Genomic DNA, 20350 nt, shown 5'->3' on the forward strand with positions numbered 1-20350 from the left:
GAGTCCAAGGTATGTCTATAGAAGTACACACGTACTGTTTACATAAGATCCACACAGCCTCCTACCTTACAGTGAGGTAAAACTTCAAATAAACTCCAGAAGAACGACTCGTAGTCTAACTTGTTGCTAACTCAAGCTTAAGAGCTAACTGGCTTGCTATAGAAATCTAGCTACTTAGGTGCTAGGATTAGGGAAAGGTTCCCTTCTATTACTAGTCTAGGTTTCCATTATAGCTGATGCAGAAGTTGACTCAATTGACTTCTTTGATTGGATTCTTCATCTCGTTGCAGTTGACTCCTTTGTCTTCGAGTTCCACAGTAGTTTCTCCTTCGGTGCCTTGATCTAAGAAAGGGGGTTCAAACGAGATAGAATGAGTACGAGCGTACTCAGCAAGTTCATATTAGGAAATAGGTGTATCATGCACTAGATACAGCCATAGACCAGAAAGTCATAGGCCAATGCAAGTTTTTGTAATCATTTCTTCAAAAGGTTTATTTTATTCTGAAAACTATGCCCGTCAGTCTTCACAGGTTGACTAGAACTTCGTGGAGTTCCTTTCCTGCCGCGTTCGCAGTTCCTTCCTAACAGGGAGTGACAGTCACAATTCTTGATACCCTCTGCAGAGGTGCGTTACTTTACCCCACAAGAGATCTTAACCATGTTGCCGGCCGAGAGTATGTCCCCGTCCACACTTCCTTTGGTGTGAGGCCCAGTATAAGATCCAAGCCAATCACTACCTTCTCCGCGACCCTGCAAACCCACCCTTTTGTCCAACCGTACACCTCCAGTAGACTTCCCCCGATAATACGGCTTTACTCATGGTGTACTCCGGACAATCCATCATAGATCGTAGAGCCATCATCACTAATGGATGGGGATTTAAAAGGCTATCCCAACCTACGACAGTGCCTCCAACACCCCGCCGGCTCTACCAATCCGTTGGCGTGCAGAAGGGAAAAGATACGGTGACTTCCCAGAGCCATTATAGATCTTATGGATAACGCGATATGTACGGCGCTAGAATCACTGGACGGCATTGGTAATTAATCCTAGGGTGATATAACCCATGCAATGGAACCTCCACCATATCAACACATACCATGGTTCCATTGCCCACCACATAGTCATATTCATAATTGTAAAATAATACTTTGCTTTTCAATGCATGAGTGATAAGTATAGTACTTTGCATATAGTTTGATACAAATATTCAAATGACATGAGCAAGCGATGAACTTGCCTTTCTTGACTGCAAGATTATGCAGGCAAAAGCTTCGATACGTGATAACTCCAAATTCTGAAATACCATCATCGTCCGGTAAGGACAATGTTTAAAGAACTGGCAAAGATGCTATAATGCATAGTATGAGATGCAATCGTCCCGAGCGTAACCTAACCTCGATGATTTAGGATGGATGAGTTGTAAAGATTTCTTTAGGGTGTGTTGCACTTTTAGAATGGTTCTCAAACAAGGTTCTTATTAGGGTTTGGTTATATTAGCATCATAACCAAGTGATATAAGACATCATAACAATCATACACATACAGAATAGTGATGGAATAATATGTAAAGAACAGTTGTCAATTTTAAGTTCTACATGTCATGGTTGATGATTACTTATACTATACTTCAAAAGAATAACTTTTGAAGAACATGTTGTTTAAGAAATATTGAGTATTTCAAAGAAGGATTAGGGCTTCTAAGGTTTGATTGGTATTTGTACTTCAAAAGAATAACTTTTGAAGAACAGGTTAAATAAGAATATGAACTACTATACATAGGAGCTATGGCTTTCTAGGGTTTACTATTGAATTCATTTAGTTCCACTAATAGGAACTAGTTGGGTGCTTAAGTTGAATTGGTTCTATATACAACAAGTATGGGCAGGTTTATTACTATGGTTGATTATGATATCATATCAAAGGATGGTTATCCAGATGGTTCTATAAATTAGCTACTAGGATTTACTATGGCTTCATATTTGCTTTACCAAATAATCTTTATTGGTTTCTAAGCTAAGTGACTTATCATTTCCTAAGTAGGGTTTAGTTGGATAGAAGCATGTGATGTGATTTGCTACACAAGGTTGGTATTAGGGTTTATCATCATGGTTTAACTAGGGTTTGATGGTTGAGGTTAATCCTAATGGTATGGTACATAGGAGTGGTAATTAATGGTACTAATTCAATTAACAAGTTAGGGTTTATACCTAGGTGATACTAGTGAATCATATTGGTTTTAAATTGGAAATAAAGACATGAAATGATGACTCATGTGAATTGGTTCTATGTTGGTAGATCCTGACTTGTATTTGTTGGTCACATAATAAGGTTCTCTATGTAAGGTGAAATTCACATGATCATATGTAACACATAACTAGGGTTTTAGAGTTGCTTCTAATTTAGGGTGATCACATGAATAATGAGATCAAGGTCTTACTCAAATTGAAACTAGGGTTTCTAAATTATGGTACATCTCCTAAAATGATGATTGGAAATATAGGTGTGGTAACTAATTACTTTGAAGCATAATTATTAATGGTTTGGCATTTTATTAACTTCCACGAGAATTAATAATTAGGGTAACTCCTAATTAGGTTTAATTCAGAGATAAGGGTTTAACAATTATTACTAGGTTTTAAAAATAATAACTTCCAAATTAAAATTATTTAAGTTCACAATATTTAAGTTACTAAATTAAGATTGGTTTTAGTATTTTCTTGAGCTATTACTATTTAAAGAAAATGGTAAATGGTAATTTGCAAATTAGGGTTTATGAATTACCACTAATAATTAAGTTAATGCAAATATGATAAAGAAAATTAATCTTAACATTTTAATTAGTTACTGAATAGTTAAAATTAAAATTTGAAACTTCACTAATTATTGAATTCAATTTGCATTTTAAACAATTAGAAAGACATAATTAATAAAGATAAAAATAAATGAATTTTTATTTTGACACACATTTTTGTTTTATATTTTATTTGAATAGAGTTTATTTTTGTGAGCATTTTGATATATTATTCATAATTTTCTGAGTTGAAATGAATTTTATACAATTTTGCAAAGTTTTAACTATTTACTGGAATTTGAAATTAACTAAAAAGGCTAAACATACCGATTCGGTTACACACCCAGAGACAGACAGGTGGGGTCTAGGCCACGTCGGATGCCACTCAGGCAACGACTGGTCAAAGTGGACTGGGGCTGTTGACCGCACCGGCGTTTAACCGCCGGCGGCCAGAGCACGGTGGCGCCGCCGCTATATGGCCTCCCTGGATGCGCGGTTGATACTAAACGAACGAGAAGAATACAAGGAACACGATGGTGGTGGTGGCTTGGCGAGGGGATCACCGGAGCTACGCCGGCGACAATGTCCTGCGGCGGTGATCTCCGGCGAATGATCGATTGAGAGCTACAGATGGTTCCAGGAAGCAAAGGTAGGTCCAAATGATGCGCAAGCTTACCGTGAACACGACGGTGTGGTCGGCGACGACGATAACCGCCGGAGACGATGGCGATTGATCCTTTCCCGGCGAACCCGAGAGAAAGGGAACGGCAAAATTCTTCATCAGCTTGGTTTCCCTCGATGCTAGACTCCTCCAGGATGCTCTACGCGGCCAGGCGCTTCCAACGAGCCAATGCACGGAGCTAGGGGTGGTCTCCTCCGTCGAACTCGTCCACGACGCCGGCGACAGTACATGGAAGAATGTGAGAGATAGAGAGGTTCTGGGAAGAAATGGATGGGCGGCAAGGTGCTAGGGTTTCCTGGCGGTGCTCTAGGAGTATTTATAGGGCAAGAGAGGGTCTGGTTCGTCGGCTCGCCGGCGATACTGGCCGAGATGCGATGGCGACGGTGAGCTGCATTCGGGCGTGAATCTTGATGCGGAAGGGATAAGACGGACGCGAGAGGAGTTGGGCACGGTTCAGAGATGGCCTGCGACGTCCAGGTCGTCCTTATCGCCGCCGGGGTCGTGGCCTACTGGCGCAGGCGTGCTGTCGACGCCGGGGAAGAAGAAGAAGGTGGCTTTCTTCTAGCACGATTTTTAAAGCGGTCCACATGGTAAGTGGCTTTGGGCTGGGCTGATACTGGGCTTGGTGGACGTGGTGGTGATGGGCTGCTGCGGTGCTGCTCGGCCTGCCAGGTAAGTTTCCCTCCATTTTCTTTTTCAAATTTCTGTTTTCTTTTTCTGTTTTTTATTTACTGGTTTTAACTTGATTTGAATTATGTGTTGTTTTGCAGATTCTAAAATATTTTAATATCAGAACAATTTGATAATGCTACCTGTTGTATTGTTTTGTTCATAAACAACCATTTCATAATTGATTAATTTGGTGTTCTTGTGAAATGCATTTTAAATTGAAAATGAACATGGTTTTAAATGTTTATCTCTATTCCTTTTATTTAGGAACCACTCTGTTTGAATGGTTGAAAATTATAACATGTGCTTGGTGAACACTTTGTTAAGTTTGACTTGTACATCATAATATGGATTGTGCACATATTATAATTATAGCTAGAGTTTAAAATAAATGGCAATGGGAATGGATTGGTTCATGATTTTGTGTGAAGAATTGTTTCCAAAGGTTTAAGAATATGGTTGTCTTCGCTCTGTGTTAAATAATCTTGCTTAGCAAACTACTGACTTGAATTATTTAAGATAGATCCTAAGCTCATTATGGTTGACTCATTTGTTAAAGTGTTGGTTTAATTATGACACAATATTCCATTTGGGCAACTAAACAAGGTGATTGGAAATCAAAGTGGAATTGGTTATTGGTTTCACCCTACTCACCAAATGGAATCTAGTTTAAAGGTATATGTGGCTTGGGTTATTATTTGTGATACATAATACACAAGTTAGGACATAATATTTTATGTGGGTTGGATCCTATGGGAAATGGTTTAGGGTTTTGCATAAGCTTCACTATTTGAAGTGTTAATAGGCATGAGGTATGGCAGGGTTCTAATTATAATCCAAGTTAATCCATGGGTTGGAATTCAGATGTAGTTTAGGGTTTATTAGTGATCACCAATGTGATACACAACTAGGATTAGAATATGAGCATAAGCTTGGTTTATGTTTCACTAATGGAATATGGCTCCCATCTACAAGATTAAAGGTTGGTTTAAACAAGCAAGATGTAATACTACTCTAAAATTCTCTAGGATAAACATGGCTATGGTTAGCATCTATAATCTTTCTCACTTCTAAACGTCTTGTAATAGCCTAAGGTCCTACTCAAGATATGATGATATGATCCTCTAAATATATGGTTTGCCTAGGGATTCTACCTTGCAATATTATGTAGCTTGTTCTTCAGGAAATCTGATAAACCTCCATCTTGTGGTATGCCTCCACCTCCTAGCTTCTTCATCTTGATCCTAGCTAATTCACATGGAGTGGCTCTATGTGTTTGTTCCCATGTATCATGGTACTTGATGAGCAAATGGATGAAGGGTGTGGCTCTATTTATAGGCTTGGGCAAGCTCTAGTATCATGACACATAGGTGGTGACTCTTGTGTTGGTTAGATGAGTAAGGTGCTTGGTTGTCATGCCCTTATCCATAGCAATCCTTTGAGCATGAAGTGGCATAACTTGGAAAGCAAGTCATGTAGATATTTTCATCCTATGTGGCAAGATCATTATCCTCTCATATGATTTATTTTTGGATAGCCAAGTGGAATTTGTTACTAAATATCTTGTGGATGGTTTTATTATTGTGGATGAGTCACTATATCATATTGGATTGGATTTATATTATAATATTGATCAAAAGATCAAGGTTGAAGGTTATTCCTCAAATTTGGATAGTTGGTGTTTGATTTCACCAAGGCATGATCATATGAGTTTCAAAATACCCATAGTTAGTTTTATTCAAATAGTTTGAACTATAATTTGTAATGTAAATGGATTTAGTTTTATGATATTTCATATACTTAATAAGTTATGATTTAAATAAGAATGTGTGGCTTTTATGCACTTTAGACCCTGTGGTTTAACTTATTTATAAGTGAATTAAATTACACACAAAGGTAGTTGCTACTTTCAAGTGTTAATAAGTTAGGGTTTGATTCTTAAAGAATGTGCTGTTGTAAAAATAATTCCATTTGATCTAATCCATAGATCAAATCATCTCTACCCAAAACAAGGTTTTAACAAAGATCACAGTGAAGTTTATAGCGCTTGACTTGATGATCTACTTCAGTTCCAGCAAGTCAAGTGAAACTTCAGTTACTGTGGTAAGTTTTATTTGAAAGCGCGAAAATCCCCCGGATTTTCTATGCATGAATGCAATGCACACTTTGGTGTTCTCTCATTTTATAGCCTCTAAACCTGGGATATTACAGGCGCCGTCGTCGAAGCGGGAGCGCTTCTTGCACTCCGCGCGCCGTGCACGCCGGCGAACGGACATCTCGTCCTGCCGCCTGCGGCGTTCGAGGGCCTCGGCCAGGGAGCTGTCCCACAGGGCCGTCACCGTCGCAACGGCCAACTTGGTAGCCACCGCCCCCGCCGTCGCCCGGGCCTCCTCCTCCTCTGCCGCCGCTGGACCGCCGCCGCCGCCGGGCCTCCTCCTCCATTGCCCGCTGGACCGCCGCCGCCGCCTCCTCCTCCTCACTGGACCGCCGCCGCGTCCTCCTCTGCTCGGACCGCCGCACCGGATCGCCGCCACGTCGGCGACGAGCGGGCCACGCCTAGCCGCCGCCGCCACGGCTTCGTCCCTGGCGGCGATGGCGACCTCGAGCTCCCGGTTCTCTGCTCGACCCGCGGGGAGAAGGGCCCCTACGCCGGAGCGAGTCTAGGTCGGAGCACATTTACCCCCGACCATGGCCATTGCATAGCTGTTGGCTTCCTCCTCCGCTGACCCAAGCTCGACGGCTGGGCGTCCCGGCCCAGGGGACTCGAAGGACGCGAGCGAGAACCGGTGGTCACCGGCGCACTCGAAGCGCATGGGCACGGGGACGTCGTCGTCCGCGATGTCGTGGATGACGGCATCGGCCGGAGGGGCCGCGATGGCCGCCGCGCTCCGCAGCTCGGCCACGGCGTCGGCGAGCTCGGCCATGGCGTTGGCGATCTCCGCCCTGGTCGCCGCGAGGCGCCCTTCCACGCGCTCTGCCGCCTCCGCGACCTCCGCCGCCACCACCTCCAGGTCCAGCTGCTGCGCCTCAACGCCGGCGGCGGCTACCTCGTCTTCCTCCTCCTCCGGGTGGAGCTGGCGGCACATGTGAACAACGTGCTCCCAATTCATGTGGTCGGCCATGGATGGATGGTAGCTTGAGGTGTGCCCGTCGCCCCCGCCGGTGTCCACCATATATAGCCACAGCGGGGGCGGGAAACGGCGTTGGCGCGCAGGGCGTTTCCCGCACGCGCGAACCGCCGGCGAAACTTGCCAATGTATTGGGCGCGCGCGGGAACGATCGTCGCCGCGCGGGAACAGTTAATCGCCGGCGGCAGTCCTCGACGGGACGTAAAACGCCATTAGCAACCTTGACGCTGTCCCGGGATAAAATATGCGTCGCACCGCTAGAGCTACCCCGACGCGAACTGTCGCCCTGGTCCACAACGCGTCCGCAGGCCGACGCAAACGGACATTTCGGACGTCCGAAATGCGTCGGTCCGCTGGAGATGCCCTTAGTCCCCGTATGTCCATCGGCCACAGCAGGCCTGCGGACCCCAATGTTGGCACCAAATTTAGCAAGGCAAACTCGGCAGTGAGACAAATATGCCACCACACATACCTGATCTCCAGTTACATAGATACAAACATTCTCATTGCCATCTACTACTACCCACAGAAGAAGTCTAACGTTCCCATATTCACGAATATTACAAGTTATAACATGACAGTACTCTGCAACAAAATACACTGCGGCCCAATCCTGGCCAGTGCTACCATACACGCTGACCCTATCACATTCGTTTACAGCAGCAGTACACAGCAGGACCACTCCAGCAAAGAAACAAATAGAATCACGCCGTCGAACACACAGACAGCGACACATCATCAAAATCTGCGACTCTTCGGGCTAGGCTGGGTTTCTATGGAAGTGCTGCATCGCTTGAGGTAGGAGTCAAGTGTCTTCTGCTTCGAGGGGCTTGGTCTGGTCTCACTCTGGGAAACTGCCAGAGTTTTCTCCTCCCCATCCAGCATCTGGTAACAACAAAAAATCGCCTAATCAGATCCATTCATGGAAAATCAAACGTTGAGTATGCAGAAACTTCAATGGAGATTATATGGCACAACACAGTTTTGAATTGGCTTGACTAGGGAATATGTGTAAATAAGGTGTAGAGACTATTTGCTGCTAAAAGAAGCGTACCTGCCCCAAATTCTCAAGTTTGCCTTGAACAACATCCCTACGAAGCAACAGGTGAAAATCACAATTCAGTGCATGAGCTGAAATACAACATTTATGTAGGGAAAACAAAGTCCAGGGCATGTACCATATAATATCATCTACCGTTTCATTTGCGAGAAGGTAATATATGTTCACCGAGGAAACCTGGAAACTGGAGAAATAAGCAAAAAGTAACAACTGCAGCAAAGCCACACAGTAAGCTAGAACAAGGAACACAATGCTCACCTGACCAATCCGGTGGGCACGATCTTCTGCTTGAATAATGTCACCTGGAGTCCATGATAACTCCGCAAAGATTACTGTGCTTGCTGCTGTCAAAGTTAACCCGACGCCTCCAGCTTTGATGGATAACTACAAGTGTTAGGTTATCATGAGGTTGGACCAAGTAAATAACGTAACTTACTCTTCACAAAATTTGGTAACATGGTCTCTGTATGGTTGGAACATTGCCTAATGTGGTGACACCAAGTATTCTCAATGTGATAACATTAAGCCTTTGTGAGGGCATCTCCAATAGTATGATACAGTCGGTGGTAAAACTTGCCATGTATGATTTATGATGATGTGGCAGGGAATAAGGAGGAGAGACAGCAAGCTTGTCTGTACATAAACCAAGAAGACATGCACAAGCTCCAAGGTGAAAGAGAGCAGATTTATCTATTCTCCCACCTCCTATTAGATAACTTAAGATACACTATGGAGTACTCGGGTGATGTATTGTTGGTACATGAAAAAAAAAGGCAGATACTGTTACATTAACTTAACATCCAAATTGTTGGAAATGCGCCGATTGCTTTCTAGAGTGGCCTTTCCAAGTTGTATCATGGTACAAAGTCACTCTTCTCAAAAAATTAAAACTGGGCAGCAGTTTCAGTCAAGCTACCAATCTTTGATTATGTTTGTGGGCAAGTGCACAGTTTTCAAATATACCAATTACTAATGGGTTCAAAAACATAAATGTATCATGTGCACACATGTTAATTTCAGTCAGATTATATGCAATGTACGTACTGTTTTCTATACAAAAAAAATCATCGATGAAATTTTGGCTGCATGATGATGTCCGCTAAGTGGGATATGGACAACATGCCGACTAGAATAATAAAAAAACACAAAAAGCAAAAAATTATAGGAATGAACACATACCACTGCTGCCTTGATGTCATCCTTGTTCTGGAAATCCGTAACTAAAGTTTGCCTTGCAGCTACAGGTGTTTGACCATCGATTCTTATACAATTGACTTTCTTTTTCTGAAACATGGTAGTGCTTAGGTATATAGAAGCCCATGGTATCATCATAAATAAGTCAAATCAAAACACGCTCTTAGGCGCTTACCAAGAGGTGTTGGTGAATAGCATCAATCATGGGTTGATGATGTGCAAATATTAAGAATTTGCAATCTGCCTGAAAAATATAGCCAATAGTTAACAATGATAGGATGTTAATTGCACGAAATAATAATAGACCAATGGAGCATTATTCAAAATGCAGAATACAGAGGACATTCAAATCCAGTTAACAGAAGGCCCATTCCTGACTGGGTTCTCGAAGAAAAATGAAACAGAGAGGTTTCAAAAATCAATCGAGAAGGCAACATATGGATACTTTCATACAGATGCAAGCATGTAACAATGTGATCCCATCAATGAACATGAAACACAACCAGAGTTATTTGGATCACGCATGGTTGATGGTTCAGTATAAATTGGTTGAAATCAGTGGAGGTGTCAACTTCAGCTAGGCAAGCTATAATCCTCAACTGGCAATCCTGAAACTGGCAGCAACTAGCCAGTTCCTGACAGTTCTCGTGTCTGATCCATAGTAGTAGAATAAGAGGAAAATTTATAAACAGCTCATGCAATTACCTCAATTATAGTGCCCAGGTAATCTAGCACTGCTGGAATTTTGGCCGCAGCTGAGTCATTGTAGATCTGCAGTTAGACATGACATATGTGTACTGCCATTAACAATAAAATAATTTTCAGAGAGTGCAAACACAAGCTTGTGGTGGTAGATAATATAACAGGAATCGTGCCAATTTATTTGTTCTATTAAAACATGTAACTCCATAGTTTATCAGCAATTCCTTATGTCAAGAATGTATAAGGAGCATTGGATATAATGACATAAGATGAGAAGGAAAGGAAATATGCTCCAAGCATGAAGGCGCACTGTCATACATATTAAGATTACCTTGTTGATAATATTTTTTTGAGAAAATTTGAGAGACTCCATCGTCTCCTGGGAATCACAAGACTTCATATTGATCTTCACAGTCTCCAACTACAAAAAGACAAACCACATCACAACCTCTAGTGCACAAGGGTATAACCTTCATTGTAGAACTGCTCTCACAAATTGGCAATCAAACAAAGGACAAATGAATACATATTGTCCTTTTCTGTATTAACAAAAAGAAAGTTAACCATTTCAAACTCACCTATAGGTACCCCGCAAAAAAAGTCGCCTATATGGTACAAAACGGAAAGAAGAGTACACCCATAATTACTTTGTTAACTAACCTTGAGAAGAACTAATATAGTAATACAGTGCTAGCTTTGAGAATTTGTGGTGTATATGAATAAAATAGCTCACTGGATGATCAAGGAATTAGGGAGGTTAAGCCATCTCAGCACGCCATGTTAAAAGGTCTTCATTAACCAATTATGAACAATCAAACATTGAGCTACCAAGAACTGATTCCAAAGTTCTCATCCACTATGAGGTATAGTTTGCAGAAGAAAAGACAGAAACACAACCAAAAAAAATAGTGTACCTCACGGAAAAGGGCACGGATCGGTTTTATCTCTTTCTCACTCAAATCCATAAAGACCTGGACAGATTCAGAAGATACAAACATTAGGTGCAGAACCTTAAGAATCATAATAGCATGATAGGAAGTTAAAAGATTGGTCAGACAGGAAATAAACAAAAGGCCATCAGATCTAACTCATAGAGTTTTCTCGGATTATGTATAAGATACATAAGTAAAGAAAACTTCGATTTTGAGCGACAAAACAATAGTCGACACAAGGCCCAGAAAGAATCGGACAAGGACTCAGCCAAAAGGTCATGCTAGTGCCTAGTGGTCAAAAGATTTGTGGAACTGTTAGGAGAGTCCAGATTCTATACATGAAACTATTTAGATGTCAGGACAAACAATTCAACCTGTTGTCTACGTTTAACAGGCAACTCTGAAAGAACGTCTTTCTTCAACCTGCGGATCATGACAGTGGCTTTCATCAAGTTATGTAGCTCCTCGTGATTGCTAGCACCTTGATACACCCCAAAGAAACCCTGAGGAAGAATCACAGTAAATCAATCATAACTGGTGGCATAAAGTCAGGCAGCAAGTTAGTTAGGCTAGTACTTACACCTTGGCAATATCTACTGCCATATTCATTAACATTCTTGTACACATTAGGATACAATGCCTGGAGCTGCATGTGTACGAAAGTTAGTTTTTTCTCTACAACTAACTTCTGATTTTAAGTATGTCCAAACTAAATCTTGAGGATACGTACCTGAGTATACAACTCAATAGGGCGAGATAAAGCAGGAGTCCCACTTAGTAAAATAACATATTCAGCTTTCTGTAATTATAATGTCAATTTTGTTAATACTTCCATGTCAATTAGATTGAAAATATTACTTGACCCTGAAATCAGGCAAGGGACTGTTCCTTTACTAAGTTTATTGATGGAATCAAGCTTAAGAAAACATAATGCATCCCAAGGAACTAGTTAGATTAATTATAAAACATTCTTTGGAGATTTTTTCCACCAGAACAAAAATTATGTTAAAGAAATAAGTATACCAAACTATAATTGATTGGGATAAAGTGATGCACAACATCAAAATCTACTGAACCAAATTAACCCGTAATAAACATGTGCAGAACAAATTTATAATCCAAAAATAGAGAACACTTTTTCTAGTAAGAAACATCGAACCTGCAGAACAGGAAGTGAAGCAATAGTTCTCTTTGCTTGTGAATTCTTCATGAAATGTGATTCGTCGGCTATAACTATCTGAATGAAAACCATTTGAAGTGAATAAAATGAAGTGTGACTAACAACATTCTCAATTCATTTCACTGTAGATAGAACACACGGTTATCACTAGTTTCTTCAGCACATGCAAAATGAGATAAAGATCAACACCAACAAATAAATGATAAAACTTACAATACAATGTAAAGGGTATTCAATTATGTCCGAATTTATCAAATCATGGAGGTAAAATGAAACAGGTCAGTCTTTTTATTTGACTAAAATGAAACCCAGTTTCTTTAGTTGCCCATGGAAGAAATAACCAAACTAAACACATGGACAACAAAACAGAGCTGATCCCTTCCTTCTAAGGTTTATGTGGAACTCATTTGCCTCACTCCACAAAGTAAAACATCAACCCCAAAGTAGTTCTGATCCAATTAATTACATACATCTACTGATCCTGCCAAGATGACACAGTGTTATTAAGATGCTAAATTTGCAGATGCCGAAAACCCGATAGTCCTATCCAGTGGTAAAATCAAGTTGACAAAAACTATAGTCAGCAAAGCTCCATGAAAGCAATCTTCAACCTACATGCACATCCCATGTCCCTCTACTAGTGCAAACACGTTTGAAGCATAGGAGGAACACATTACAGCAACATCAAAGTCTTTTTTCCATGCAAGTTGGGGTAGGGAGGAGGAACACACTATGTCAAACTTTAAATCACACACAGCCCATGATTGTAAATGAAGTAAGGGATTAAATGAATCTATACCTTGAAATCCAAGTCCAGGAGTGTGCTTTGTATCTTGGGAACTACATCATAAGATATCACGTTGAACGCCCCATCCAAGCAAAAATCGCCTTTGGTGTTCGAGTACACCAATCTGAATCCTGCCTTGTTTGATCCTCCAGTTTGTGGTAATACCACCTGAAAATACATTATCATATTCATCACTCGCAGTATTACACATGGATAAGATGAAATACATAATAGATATATTTGACATGGTATCCGAGCAGTGAGGTCTTGGGTACAACTCCTGGCTTTCAAAATTTATTGAAAACTGTTGTTGCCCCTCTGTGTCCACATATAGGCCTCTTATGTCATACGTGAGATTGTTCTTTTCTATTCACGTGTTGACTTCCCCATGTCCACGTGAGAGGGGGTGTCATAGTGTATGTATATTGCCTAGCCCTTTCCATCAGTTCGGACTTTTGGTTGTGTTAACTAGTGCATGAAACTTGATAAGTTCAAGATCCAGCTAGTGCAGTTTAAATAAAAAATATTGTAACCCACGATTTGGTCCATGTTTAGGCCCGAGGGAGCAACACGTGAGGGGGGAGTATTGAAGTACAAGTGCATTGCCCACCTTAAACCATTAGTTTGAGTGTTTCAGATGAACTGGTTGGTCTGTGAAACTTAATGTGTACCACCTATGAGCACTCATACAGTACATGTTTCCCCAAGTATCCCATTTTTTCTGCTTTGAAAAAAAAAAACAAATGCTGATAAGTGTGTGATATGGGAAGGATACGTAGGGGACACAAGGCGAGGCAAGCAGGCAGACCAGCAAGGCCCAAGCTCGATACTAACCCTAGACATGGGAGCAGTAGACCCAGGCACTACAGTCTCTCCACGGGGACACAATGCTATAGTCCAGGCTCCAGCAACCATGCCACTGCCATCCATACTCACCGGTCACTGCTTCTGCCACCTGTACTTACTGGTCGCCACCATCACCATCTTCCTCCACGCGCTGCTGCCTCCAGGATTCCTTCCACATGCCGTCGCCGACAAGATCCCCTCCACCTTCTCCCTCCATGCTGGCAGACACCTTCGTCCTTAAACCCAGGCAGCATGTACCTCTGGCTCTCTCTTCCCTTCTCTGTTTTTCTTCGTGTTTTGTTCTCCTTTTTCTTTGTTTGCTTGGCTGGCTAATAATCCACAATAGTAGCTAGGAGCTCTGACTTTTTTAATCTAGTATGTGTTTAATCTTTTATGTGTAGCTTGCCGCTAATCTTTAGAAGGTGCGTGGCTTGCCACTGAATAGAGAGACATAGAAGCAGAGAGTGATGCCTCTGAGTGGGCCCACTGGATAGACTTAATTTAGGATCAAGCATCGATGAAAAGGCGGTTGGGAGGCAACAAATGGGCACTACTTTGATCTCACATCTTAAAAATATACTACTGTGCTGATTACATGCTGTATTTTTCAATAAAATTCCCATAAGGCTGTTTCTGGCAAATATTTGTATCCCATGTCCCCGTGTTCATATCCCAGTATCAGTGCTTCTTATTGTACCACCATATGTTCTACCAGAATTTGCAGAGATTGTAAAATATTAGACTACACATCGAAGGTACTATCATCCTGGATAACAAGTGAGCCTAGCTCACTTGGTTAGGGGAGTGGATGTACAACCCAGCTGCCCAGGTCAAGTCTCGGCGGACATTATTCTTTCAAAATAAAGTCGCTGTAGGGCCTCCCCTACGACATTCCTATTAAAAAAATCATCCTCGATCCTTATAATTAATACTTTGAAAGAGATCTTTTCCAAATTTCTATATCTGATTCTACAGCCTACAGATATTCTCTGAATGTCATAGAACTACTACAAAAGTACATTATATTTCTAGCAAAGTGAAGTATAAAGAGTTTCTATGGTCAAGGAAATGGATAAGACAAAAAAGTTCTGTTCAGTTAGGAAATATGCAAGAAAACATGTTTGGGGTGTAAGAATCCCAAGAATTTCATACAAATGAAGGGTGGCTGATTACTGATTGTGATTATGGTTGAAGATGATAAGGGAAAACAGGAGGGCCTAAACTGTCCAGCATAGCAAAACAAAACAACAAATTGCAAGCTTATGTATCTGACAACATAAATCAAATCAATATAATGGGAGGCTAACATGCAAGCTGTGCAGCTTAATATCACATCCGGTAGAAATTAAGGAACAGATTTGCTTAAGAATTTGACAGAAATACAGCTCACAATTATTAGATCTGGGACGGGATATTTGTAACAACTACAGAAAACTAGTGAAAACAATATAATACTCTTCCTGCCCAAAATATAAGGCATATTAGCTTTGTCTTAAGTTAAACTCTTAGGAGGATGTAAACAAACTCCTATCTTTTCAATGAAATGAAACGCAAAGTTCCTTTGCGTTTTCTCGAAAAAACTTACTTAAGTTTGACCAAGTTTATAAATAAAAAAAATCAACATCTACAATACCAAATCAATATCAGTAGATGCATCATGGAATATGTTTTAGTGTATTTATTTGGTATTGAATATGTTTGAATTTTTTTCTACAAACGTAACAAGTTTGACTCTTTGCCTTATATTTGGAAGGGGGTACAAGTAATTCATGTAGATATATGATACTCTGAGCAGTTCACACTAAACAAGACAAATAATCCAAAGTAAAACAGCATGCATACTCGCTTTTTACATTAAGAAAACAAAGAGGATGTACCAAGATATCTTCTGTAGGGATGTTAAGCCAATGCTGAATCATCTGTTAGAATCGCAAAGTACCAAGTTCAGATCACACTTATGCACAAAAGAAACTATGGTTGAAATTAGAAGTTCTAAGAAGTAGGAACTGCTCACGGTAGCCCAATGCAATCGCAAGGAAGATGGGGATATTACAAGAACTGGCCCGGCTTCATGAAGGCAAGAAGCAACAGCGATTGCCTGCATCAAGAAAATTATGTGCCAAAAGAATGCCTGAAAGCGTCACTACACAATAGTTATTATTAAACTAAAAATCTCTCATTTTTATTGATGTCTCACGAGACAGTAAGATAAACTAATGACACAGCGTAACTGTTGTTCCAGATTAAATATTGATGAGTGTTAAACAGTGAGTTCTAAAGGTAAAGTACTCAAGCTTTTATTAATTGATATTCTCTCAAGCTGCTCTTAGTAGGGACTATTGGCTAGTCCACCTGGAGTGAGAATTGGTACTGATCAACGTAACCAGTCTCATGCACATAACGTAACCACTAGTACCATGTCCTGATAGAAGAGAGCCCCAAATGTCGCATGATGAATCAACTTCAAGTTCAGTCTAATGTAGAAAGACTAAAATGCATGACAAAGTGATGAATGATCATGATCCAGAGATAATGTACGTACCTGTAATGTCTTCCCAAGACCCATTTCATCTGCTATCAGCACTCTGCCCCCATGCTGTAAAGCAAACCTACAATAAGAAAGACGGACTAGAAATCTTAAAGATGGTAAATAAGTAACACATTCTAAGTGCAAATATATACAGACCATGACGTTACTATGGCTACATTAGACTTGTTCAGCTTCAGTGCCCAGAAGTATATGCATTATGCATAGGCTCCTAGTCCAGGGGTATTTGGTACTATGCATGCTCCGTTTAACAGGCTTCAGCATTACATGGCCCAATACAACACAAGATATTTCCTACTGTTCTGCCCATAAGTAAAAAATATATTCAATGAATGTTGGATCACAATAATACCTGACTCCTTCACGTTGAAATGGCATAAGCTTTGACTCAACATCAGTTGGAATCCTATCATACAAACCTTCACCAAAAAAACAGAGGTTAGCATCTGGAGAAACACTAGAGAAGTGCAACCGAAAGCCTAACACCAATGCACCAATGGCTAGGTTTGCACTTATTTTCATTTGCGATAGTACCGTTAAAGAAATATTTCACTTTTCCATATTTATCATGAATCCAAGTGAATGAGCAGATACTAAAGAAGGCTAGATATTGATCGTACAACAACGCCTAGAATAAAGTGGATGAAAAATTGTGTCCCTTCCAAACGGCATCTCAGAAACAAGTGAATGAAAAAAATAATGTGTGTGGCGTTTCAGCATTGTTTCTGAAAAAATAGATACCTCGAAGATCTTTGGCAGCTAAAGCGGCAGCAAAAGCCCGTTGAACTAGTGGATCCAGTCTTTGAACCTGCTAGGAAAGTACATGGTATGGTTAGAATGGATAATTCAAGATGTCCGCACAGTTGGATCTTAAAAGGCTGTTCTTCACAGGACAGACAACTGCAGGTAGGTCTTGCTTCAAGCCTTCAACCATATGGTCAATGGCACACAAAGGCTTATTTCCTTGGTACTTCTGTCAGTTGAGTTCCTTTGTTTCCAAAAACTGAAAATGCAAGCTTTACTTACTTCCTACTAACAACAAAAATACTGGACATGAATACCTACAAATCTTGACTTGATAAGTCATAACAATTTTTCTTTAACAATCTTCAGAAATAATTCTTATAGTTCATAGTTTTAAACCAGAAAGGTAACTGTTGTAAGAGTGATGCGGTAGAAAAGTAGGAATCGTGCTGTTAAACCCATTATGCAAGAAGGCAATAAAAAAATCATCAAAACGACATGGGGGACTATTACAAGAAACAACATTTCTTCAAAGTTCACATGTACAGAAGTACCTCAACAGCTAATCCAGGTACTTCACGAAGAACTTCCTCTGCTGTTGACAAAGATGTGGGAGGGAACATCCATACCCTAAAGATTTGAAAAATTAAGTACAAGAGAATCAGGTAAGTTGTTAGTTTCACAGAAGGCATCAAGCTTGGCTGTGCTATAAAAATATCTCGCAATGCTGCCAACAGAATTAACGAACCTTTCTTTCCCACTCCAGCTAGCTCTTGGGATCTTGCGAAATGCATCCACAAGTTTCTGAGAGAGAACAAACGTAGGTAAATATATGGTCACAATATAATTCAGTGGCAACTGATTAAAGATTTAGTATGGGAGGAAATGCACCTGGTTATAAGGGAACTTCGCTGCAATCATACCACTGGAATGTAGGAAAAGATGCACAGATATCTTAGACGAACTTCCCTGACTATTATTCACTTCAATGGCAATTGGAAAAAAAATGAGATAGGGATAGTCATGTTAGAAAAAACAGGAAGTGCAAAGAATGTTGTATACCTGCGGTTGATTGACTAAGGCGGGAAGGTGAAAGTGGTTCTACCTGACATTAGGGAATGGTGAGGAATAGTTAAATAATTTCATTTATCTCCAAGCTGGATGCTTGTAATATAAAACGAAATAGACAAATCTCTATAATAAGGCTGGTCCACAGGCTGGGAAAATCAAAACAATTCATTCATCAAACGGAGCCATTGATAAACTACCCCAAAAAACTTGTATGTAGCATGCCACATTCACCAGCATTGTACGAAAAGACATTGCAAGTGTTGTGTAGAGTTCAAAACAATATAGTTAAACTGGCATTCGGATCTATCTCATGTTTTGAATCTATGTCTGCATCCTTGTTTCCTCAGGTCAGAAAACATCAGCTTATTTTCAAATCTAAATTCTTTTGAGAACAAAATGGAGTGAAAAGGAACTGGAAATAAAGAGAGCGAGAAGAGCTCCAAGTGTTGCCCTTAACAACGGTTCAAACACAAATAATTCCATCGTTATGACCAAAACCCAGCTCCCTTCAACCATACGGGCATGATTCAGGCAGTCCAACTGAACGGGACCTACCAAGTGCAGCTACGAGAAGTTGGGACTCAGGAAAGTTGGGGGCCTTACAGTTTGGAGGCAATAACCGAATTCCCAAGTTGGAACCATAGTTAGGCTAGACAGTTCTTTATCAACAAACGGAACAGACTAACTTAAAACATTTCAGGCTTAAAAATTCTATGACGCCAGGCTCAGCTCCTGAATTGCTGAAACTATGCTAGGCACAAAACGGTGAGCGTATCTAGGTCCAAATTCATCAGTCTTCCTACAGAAAGTCTGGTATATCGCAACTTAAACTACAAACAATGAGGGGGGAAATGACCTGAAAAGCATGAGAAAGTTGACAAATGCTTTAAGCTAAAAGTCATTCCATTTTTCAAATGGAGCAAGGCAAAAAGATTTGAGCTCGAAGAAACCATTGTACAAATTATGACATTCACGAAATGGCCAGCGTAGGAGTCATTGTCCGAATTCACGAGTCATCATTCTTCAGCCAGAAAACTCAGCCCCCTATCATGAAACGGCGGGCGTATAAGAACTTCAAGAGTGCGACGGAGTTGACAAATTTAGAGCAGCCACTATCACATCTCAGACCATGTCAGCAATGCCACGAATCTTGGGCAAGACCACCTCAGCTTCTTGAAAAGAAATCACTATAGAGAGCTAGGTAGAAGGAAGGAAGGGGTTTACTACCTTGATTATGAATGCTAGTTTCCCCTATCTTTGAAGGCGAGTACAAAGAATGATGAAAATTTAACCCGAAAAACATGAGAAATGCGATAAATTTACTCCTGTACAGAAGCATTAGGCGAAACTCCCACCACATTTCGTACCATATCGGAAATGCCACAAATCTTGGGCAAAACCACGCCGGTTCTTGAAAATAAATCGCCACACATAGAGCTAGGTAAAAGAAACAAGGGGGTTTACCACGGTGAACAATACAGCATTCACGAAACGGCCCGGAATTCCGAACGCATTTGGCCGTCAGAGCAACAGATATTTCCAATTTGCTGAGTCGGCAGACCCAAACCCGAGCTCACGACCAACAATAAACCCCCACAGAAAAACCGGAACAGAGAAAGAGCGGAGGAAACCCTAACCTTGCCAAATCGAGACTCCAGGGAGATCCGGGAGGCGGGGTGGTCGTTCCTGAGGGGCGAAGAGGCCGTGGCCGCCGGCGAGACTGGGGCGCGGTGTGGGAGCGGGGAGGCAATAGGGGCGGTGGAGGCGGCGGAGGAGGAGGCCTTGCGCTCGGCGAGCACGCGGTAGGCGTCCTGCTCGAGCTTGTCGAACTGCTCCGCGGTTAGGCCCCAGTCGTCGTCGTCGAGGCTGTCCCAGCCGCCGGCACCGGCGCCGGCGCCGGCGCCGCCTCGGCTCGCCATTTTTACGCGGGCGTTTTGGGTGGGAATCTTGGGAATCTTGTTTGAGAAGGACAGAGGGGAACGGAGAAAGGGGGTGCTCAACGGCGGTGCTCTG

The 20350-nt window shown here is 41.3% G+C and overlaps 1 protein-coding gene across 2 annotated transcripts; it reads right to left on the minus strand.

Moving 5' to 3' along the window:
* Positions 1-7719: 7719 nt before the first annotated feature.
* On the minus strand, positions 7720-20340 carry LOC127331973 (uncharacterized). 2 transcript variants are annotated; one of them, XM_051358215.2, is made up of 24 exons: positions 19975-20340; positions 18329-18371; positions 18158-18249; positions 18015-18070; positions 17821-17896; positions 17264-17330; positions 16875-16941; positions 16517-16583; positions 15989-16072; positions 15852-15893; positions 13141-13296; positions 12321-12398; positions 11892-11960; positions 11742-11807; positions 11536-11664; positions 11144-11200; positions 10561-10650; positions 10233-10298; positions 9703-9771; positions 9513-9617; positions 8592-8717; positions 8452-8510; positions 8328-8364; positions 7720-8158 (listed from the first exon to the last, which is right to left on the minus strand). In XM_051358215.2, the coding sequence occupies exons 1-24, from the start codon at positions 20254-20256 to the stop codon at positions 8012-8014; spliced, it is 2130 nt and encodes a 709-aa protein (XP_051214175.1). In that variant the 5' UTR covers positions 20257-20340; the 3' UTR covers positions 7720-8011. The 2 variants fall into 2 exon arrangements, with proteins under 2 accessions (XP_051214175.1, XP_051214176.1); XM_051358216.2 differs by having other exon boundaries at positions 18158-18239; positions 19975-19991.
* Positions 20341-20350: the final 10 nt, after the last annotated feature.

This window comes from Lolium perenne, chromosome 2 (assembly GCF_019359855.2).
Source record: "Lolium perenne isolate Kyuss_39 chromosome 2, Kyuss_2.0, whole genome shotgun sequence".
NCBI lineage: Eukaryota > Viridiplantae > Streptophyta > Magnoliopsida > Poales > Poaceae > Lolium > Lolium perenne.